This window comes from Rhagoletis zephyria, unplaced genomic scaffold, assembly GCF_001687245.7.
Source record: "Rhagoletis zephyria isolate East Lansing unplaced genomic scaffold, Rhagoletis_zephyria_1.1 Rzeph_scaffold_12675, whole genome shotgun sequence".
NCBI classification, from domain to species: domain Eukaryota; kingdom Metazoa; phylum Arthropoda; class Insecta; order Diptera; family Tephritidae; genus Rhagoletis; species Rhagoletis zephyria.
Window position 1 is genome coordinate 9,218 of NW_016169749.1, and position 7,694 is coordinate 16,911.

Here is a 7,694-nt window from a genome sequence, read left to right on the forward strand (position 1 = left end):
TTTAGGTGGAAACCCAATTCCGAAATACGCTGTAATGAATGGTCTTGGGCGTATATGTACTGTGTATACATAAAAAATTTCGACTGAAATTAACAAAATAAAAATTTATATTACATAGAAGCTTGGCAATCCTGATGGAAAATATTTTCTGTCCAAAGTTCTCAACAATACCTTCCATATTGCGATGTTTTAGATAAATTGTGTAAAATCGAAAATAAGTGGCAACCTTACACTATTATCCTAAGAGATAACATCTATACTAATTATATAAAAAGAAGTTCCTTTTTTTTGTAACAGGTAATCTCCCGAACGGCTGGTCCGATTTTCATGAAATTTTGTACATAAATGGCTTTCAGCAACCACCATGTTTTAGGCAAAAAAAATTCTTTTGACCGGTAGGTGGAACAGGGACCGATCTTTTCGAAAAAATCTTATTATGGTCCGATTTGCTTAAAGTTTGGTACGTAGGTAGCTTTTTGCCTAGACTAGCATATAGGATCTTTTTTTCCGGGAAATGGACCAGGGGCCGATCTATTCAATCGTATTTATGGTCAGATTTGCTTACGTAGATTAGCATAAATCTATCTATTTATCTATTTGAAAAAATTGTATTTATGGTCTAATTTGCTTAAAATTTGGTACGTATGTAGCTTTTTGTCTAGATTAGCATAAATGATCCTTTTTCCGCGAAGTGGACCAGAGACCGATCTATTCGAAAAATCGTATCTATGGTCCGATTTGATTAAAATCTTGTACGTAGGTAGCCTTTTGCCTGGATAAGGTCACAGGATCCTGTTTTCCAATTTTCATGAAATTGCGAATATAAAAAGCTTTGAGTAACCACCATAGCAAAGGGCGAATTCGTCTCTAGGCAAGTTTTTTTTTTAGACAATCAGAAACAACGGATACAGCCACAGTATAATATAATGTATAATATATCTATTTATACTAATATATATTTTGAAAGCCGTTTTTTTTAGTGTTCGCAAAGCTCGAGAACGGCTGAAGCGATTTTTTTGAAACTTCAGACACCTGCCGCACGTGTCCCAAGCATCCATACAATACAAACCGAATTTTTTCATACTCCATATATCTGGAAGTGTTCATGGTAGAGTACTGGAACTTCGTACNATCCATACAATACAAACCGAATTTTTTCATACTCCATATATCTGGAAGTGTTCATGGTAGAGTACTGGAACTTCGTACGGAGATATACGAAATCAACCGCATACTCTTGGAGAAAAATTGGAGCTATTGGAAAAGGCCCTTTTCTCAAAACGATTTTTTAGAAATGTTAAGTACCACGTTGTCCCTTAACCTAGGACTCTTCTCCTGAAGAAGAAAAGAAGTATATTTTATTATTACAAATGTAAAATAAGAACCGCTCAACGACTACCACAAGAAAATTCGCGCTTTTTATAAAATACGCGAAATGCAGTTACAGCTGTAGGCCGCCTTTTTTTACATTTGGTAACTGGCACATTTGTTTAATACCTGTCATTCTATTCCTTAGAACCTACAAATGAACGTCTGACCTAAAGCTCGGGGCTTAGCTTTAGGTCAGATAGCCCAAGAAATTATACTTTAATAAAAGTAGATTTTATACGAGTTGCACTAGAAATTTCCTGATTTTCTCGATTTTAGCAAGTAAATTACATATTTAAACCGTTAGTTTTGTTATAAATAACTATTTATTGATATTTGCACATATAAGTAGTATTACGAAGTTATAAAAACGGGACCTGGTAGTGCAGTTGCTTTTTGGCGGCAACGATATGCCAGTGCGCAAATGTACCCATCTCAAAATTTTTTTTGATCACGAAAGCAATTTTTCTTAATGAAATTTTACGATTAAACAAACGGCCGACACACACGTTTTTGGTGAGATGGTGATCTTCTTTATTTCGGGTCAAATATGTATGTATGCACATTAAAGTTATTTTAATTTAGTGACAAAAATTAATTTTCAAAAAGTTGTCTCCATCTGTTACCTCAACTAAAATGTGTCTGATGCTAACATGATTCGTAACTTGGGTGGTCCAGCAATTGGATTTCAAAAAAAAAAAACGTTGCTCTTAATGAGTTCTTAATTTATGTTTAATAGATGCCAGTGACGTTTCGTCTAGCATTTCTCTTAAACAAACACGCATGTATTTCCACCAACTTTTCAGTTTGCATTGAATTTTCTGCATTTTCGAAATTTCTTCATCGTGGTATTGTAAATTTTCGCCTCATTTCTTCGTTTACGTTCACTCAATTGTGCCACCGAACAGCAGGTGATTCACGCTGCACGCCACAAAGTAGTTTGTACAGGCAATTAAAAAGTCGAATAGGCAATGATTTCTTGCCTCAACTAATTAATTGCTTTTCAAAACACAAACAACAGAGCAATGCAAGCGGACAATGAACAGTGGAGCCTGTGGCGCGCTTTCAGGCGCTGCCACTTCACACTTCATTTGTTTAAAAAACAAAAAAAAGCAAAAAAAAGTGCGCGTATGCAAACACATACACTCACGCATAAACCAATGAAAAAGGCTTAATTTATTGATGAAAAATGTAGCGAATTGCAATGTCTGTTTGTGATTATGTGCATAGATATGTGCACATGTAGGTGGTATTGGTCATAAAAAGCACACAAAAATAGCGAAAAAGTGAAAAATTTATGTAGCCTCACAAAACTCCGCCAGTACCACGCAGCATTCCATTTTCATTTTCGTTTGTTTTTGTGACTGCCAGTCGATGAGTATTACCGCCAGGCAATTCATTAAGCCTCGTTCGATGTACATACGTATATATATGTATATGTACTCCCCATTTTACTTCGTTTTTGGATGTTTATTTTACGAGGTACTCATGCCTGCTGCACACATTACACATGCCACAAACGACTTCAGGTGCAACGCAAAGGGGCGAAAGGGGCCCAAGGATGATAGCCTATCCATGAATTGCAAGCAGCCAAACACCACATAATTCGATGTAATTGCGCGCATTTAAATGGACTGTCGAAAGCTGGTTATTTTTTCACTAGCAGCGTACAAAGGCAAAATGTGAAGGAGAGTGTGTAAGTGCGGGAGTGCGTCAGCGTGGCATGCAGCAGCGCGCTTATTGATTTGGAATTCTTTACACTTCATTTCCGACTACTCCAACTGAGATGAACCGAGGCATCGAAATATTTTAGCTGCCGCTGAGGAATGTTTTGGCTCGGAGGTGAAAGAGGTGGTTTTGTATTGGCATCGGGTTTTAACTACCTAGCAAGCGAATTGTGTATATGGACTCTTGTACGTTTTTCGAGTATGTATGTGTGACTGTGCGCAGGCCAAGGAGTAACGTGTAAATTACTTAAGTAAATAAGTTGGATGTCTGGCTGGCTTGCGAAAGAAATACTGCTGCTGCTACTATGAGTAATCAGCAGTCAGCATTTAAACTTTAAATTTAAAATTGCTTAAATATGAGGCTCACGAAATATTCTTTCTCTTATTTGCATTCCCCATTGTATTGTATTTCACGTGAAGCGCTCACAAGCCGGATTCTGTTGAAGAAGCGCTGCACCGAGCCGCGTGTATGGTGGCATTTCGTGGAACAGACAACAGCGTTATTTCCCGCTTGCCACTTTTCCACGCTATCTCTTCAATTTAGAATACTATCTCAATCTTTAGGCAAGCAATGTAGCGCATTATTGCATAAATAAGTACACACAAACACATGTACATATGTAAATAAACCAAAAAATCTATTCACATGTGTAGCAATGCGCACAAATAGAAATTTAGTGCAATCTGAAAAAAAATTCCAACAAGCGCATCTCCGACACGTTGCACTCCATTTGCTCTGCATTCTTGCTTAGCTTGGCTACCTGCTAGCGTCATATAGAAACTCATTTACACTTACGTAATAAATTCTTTTGTAAATATTTGCAGGCCATTGCTTAAATACTCGTATTTCGCTGTTATTTATTATTTAAATTTCGTCCAAATTTTATAACTTATGCCATTTTTTCTCTCTCTCTTTCTTTCAGAAATGGTACTACGTTACTGTGAATCACCTTCGGTCGGCACCTGCTGTACGTACAACATGGAGACGCGCATGGCGCTGCAATCGCGCATCCAGCTGGAGAGGCAATCCAAGGATCAGATAACGAAAATGTCGAATGCACTGACGGCGAAAGCACAAAAATTTAATTGTGAGTAAAAGAATTACAAGTTAATTGTTAAAACGTAGAAACAGGACCCTCGTAATGCCGATTATATTTCGAAGGGTAACTGATAACAGCCCGCAATAGTAAATTTTACACACAACAAAATATTTGAATATGCAGTTTTGTAGTCTAAGTCTAGGTTTCAAATCGCTAAAAGTTACTAAAAAGTTGATTTTTGTCCGCATTTTCTTCCATGTAACGCATTAACACAATCTTCTTTTTATATGAAAGAAGGTACGTGCTTGCACTTTATAATATCTATTATAATTTCTTAGGCTACAAAACTGCATACTCCAAAATTTTCTAAGAAATATAATTGAAAAATTGAAAATTTCGATGAAAATTTCTTGCATTTTCCCAAGTACTGTATGAAATTAAAAAAATTTATTCTTGTGCTTCTTGCTGTTGAATGAACTATATTTTTGTAAAAAAAAAACAAGAAAAATTTAGTATTGAAAATATGTATAAGTAATTAACATCGTCATAACTTCAGGGTATGAGCATTTTTGACGCTGACGGTATATTTAGCCGTACCGAGTGTAACACAATTGGACAGTATCACGCCAAAGCTCTAAATTTTATTTACTTGATCGATTCATACTATATTGAAAGAGTTATTTTGGGAATTATTTTGCATAAAGAAGCAAACTGAAAAAAAATATCCTGAACTTATTGCGAGTCCGACCTCACGTAGTCCGTACAATTCCTTCAGTCGGAAAAAAACTGTTCTCTGAGCTAACGGAAGGCCTTATAAAGCAACTATAATTGGCCTTTGTCAATGGCAGATGTCTACTAGTATTGTCTTTACGGTACATATTGAGCTTGCGGAAGGTACCTGTCGAACATATGTTGAGTTCATTTTAGCCGTTTTCCGGCTAGATTTAGCCGGTTGCGAAATTAAACAGGCCGAGAAAATTCGGTTTAGCCGGCAACTAATTTGTTAGTCGCTCTTCAAAAAAAAAAAGTTACACTACTCGCCGATCCGGCTGACATTGAGTTCAATAACGGTTCAGCAGCATATTTCTTCTAGGTTTTTAGCGTCGTGTTTATCCGAACTCAATTTTGTATAGGTTTACGTATAGGAACGGATGAGATCCACTTAACAGCTGATTTGTCCAAAATGTCTTAACTCCTAATTATATATACTAGCTGACTTTACATTATGCGATGCAAGAAAGCCATCACCCATTTTCACATTTTCACACGAACGTGCATCTATTATTTCTACCTAAAATTTTGGAGGTTTAAAAACGAAAACGATGAAAATTTTTGAAGAATCAAATATCGCTAAATTTCGTGCTAAATATCGTATCTGTCATCTCCTATAAGAGTTATGCACATATAAGTACATGTAACTGATTTGTGGTTAAATGGTTGTCTAAAATTTCATAAATTCCACTGATTCAGTTTCGAGTTTTCCCTCTTCAGAAACCCAATAAATTATAGATTGCTCAAACAACAACATCTTTCAGTTAGGAAAGTACTAGCCGCAGTACGCTTGAAAAGAAAGGTCGACGCAAGCCAAACATGCTACTGCGGAAATTCAAGCATATAAATATGTGCGCTTGTACACACGCCTGTGTAATTTTCTATGACACAATTAATTTGACACCCACTTGAACGGATAGAAGATGGTTGCGTGGCAAAAGCAAGCGACCAAAAAAGTGGGGGGTACTCACATGCAAGCGCCTTTGATATGCATAGATCAAATGTAGGCGATTTGTTCACCTAAGGCTATCCACATATCTGTTGTGTGTCACATGACACATTGCTCGTGTTAGTCGGGGTGCTGATGCGGCGGAGCCTCCTCCGGTGGCACTACAAGAGGCTGTCAAATGAAGCGTGCATATTGAACGCGTGGTGCGCATGCAGTGCGGGACGCTCGCTTAAAGAGTGCATGCATTGATGTAATTTGTAAAATTAGCTTGTAACTTGCATATACTGCTGCTTGTGTCAACAACTTTTGTTTGGCGGATGTCGAATTTTCCAATTATTCTCGCTTAACGATTGCAGAGCTGCCGAAACAAGGCAAATCTAATTTCTCGTTTGTACACAAATAAGCATAAATCAAATTTAAATCGCTTAAGAAGCGCGGAGTAGTGTTGGCGGAAGTCTCAATTATATGCGTTGTGTCAAATTTTGTAACCAACTGCCGCGCATGCGCACCCGCAAGCAGCCCTAATCGACTATGACGGAGTGAAAATTTTGATTTCCTCTCAGTCTTACCCTTTTTACAACCTATTTCCGTTTTATAATTATTTTAGCATTGGATTTTATTTCAAATTGTTTTCTAATAAAGTTTATTTATATCCACGATTTATCGTCTTTGCAGCCATCTTCCGTAAATTATTGAGCGAATCCAAGGAGGAGTTCCACAATATGTTCACACGCACTTATGGCGTCATCTATCAGCAAAATTCCTATGTTTTCTCCGATTTATTTAATGAATTGGAAAATTACTATACACGTGGACGCACCGATTTGCTGGATGTGATGGATAAATTCTTCAATACACTCTACCAGAAAATGTTCCAGGTGCTGAATGGGCAGTATTCGTTTGATGAGAAGTAAGTGAAAATTAGCGAATGCTTATTTATTTAATGCATTAAATAGGTTGGAGAGGTGGTCATTAGAGACGAATCCGCAGTCTCTAGAATAATTTATTCCCCTATGTTATTTGGCATGGGCCGGCAACTTAGAATTCGTCCACCTTGATAGCGGCTCTGCATTGTATTCAAATCAAAATCCGAATAGCTCGATACCCACCAAGTCTTTATAGCACTTTGAATTTGTCTAAGAGCCGTTTTCTCAGGTAGGTTTTAAAATTTCTCTGCACTTCAAACACAAAATTTATGTTACCGAGAAGAAAAGGTGGGATCGAAAGTAAATGCCGCTGTCGTAGTTTTGTTCTCAAGAACGCTTCAAAACCAAAACCAAATGAAAACAAAACTTTCGAGAACGTTCTCAATGGGAATCATATACGAAAAATACCCTGTAAAATGTTTCCAAAGAGAACAAAATGTGAAAGATACTTTCGCGAACATTTCTAAGAGACCAAAATGGGATCAAAAGTTTTCAGAACGTTTTGGCAAAGATCACAACGGGAACTAAAGTCTAAGGAACTTTCTCTCGAAGAACAATTTGGGAACTAAAGTCTCAGGAACTTTCTGGCAGAGAACGGAGCGGGAGCAAATATTCTCTGAATTATTCACAAAGAATGAAAGCGAGACAAAATGTTTCACATAGCGTTAATTAATTTGAAATGTTTGGATATTAAGATTTATCAAAAAAGATAATTATGCAAATTAAGTCAACGAAAAACTTAAGGCATGAACTTTTCTTGCATAGAAAATGGAAAATTTTTCCATAAATGGATAGTCCACCCCAATGATAAACAATCTGTAAGTTGAAATGACCCAGACTTCCTCTGGCTTAGAATTAGCAGTCGTGGTTCTCATTGAAACGATTTTTCATCCCAACACGCAGACTGCGGATG

The 7,694-nt window shown here is 37.0% G+C and overlaps 1 protein-coding gene across 1 annotated transcript; it reads left to right on the forward strand.

The window, feature by feature from the left end:
- Positions 1–4,018: 4,018 nt before the first annotated feature.
- Positions 4,019–6,765, forward strand: LOC108377773 (glypican-6-like; the record flags this gene model as incomplete). The annotated part of the gene is made up of 2 exons (XM_017634046.1): positions 4,019–4,183; positions 6,531–6,765. Coding segments are annotated over 2 exons (400 nt in total), but the record flags the coding sequence as incomplete, so codon positions are not given.
- Positions 6,766–7,694: the final 929 nt, after the last annotated feature.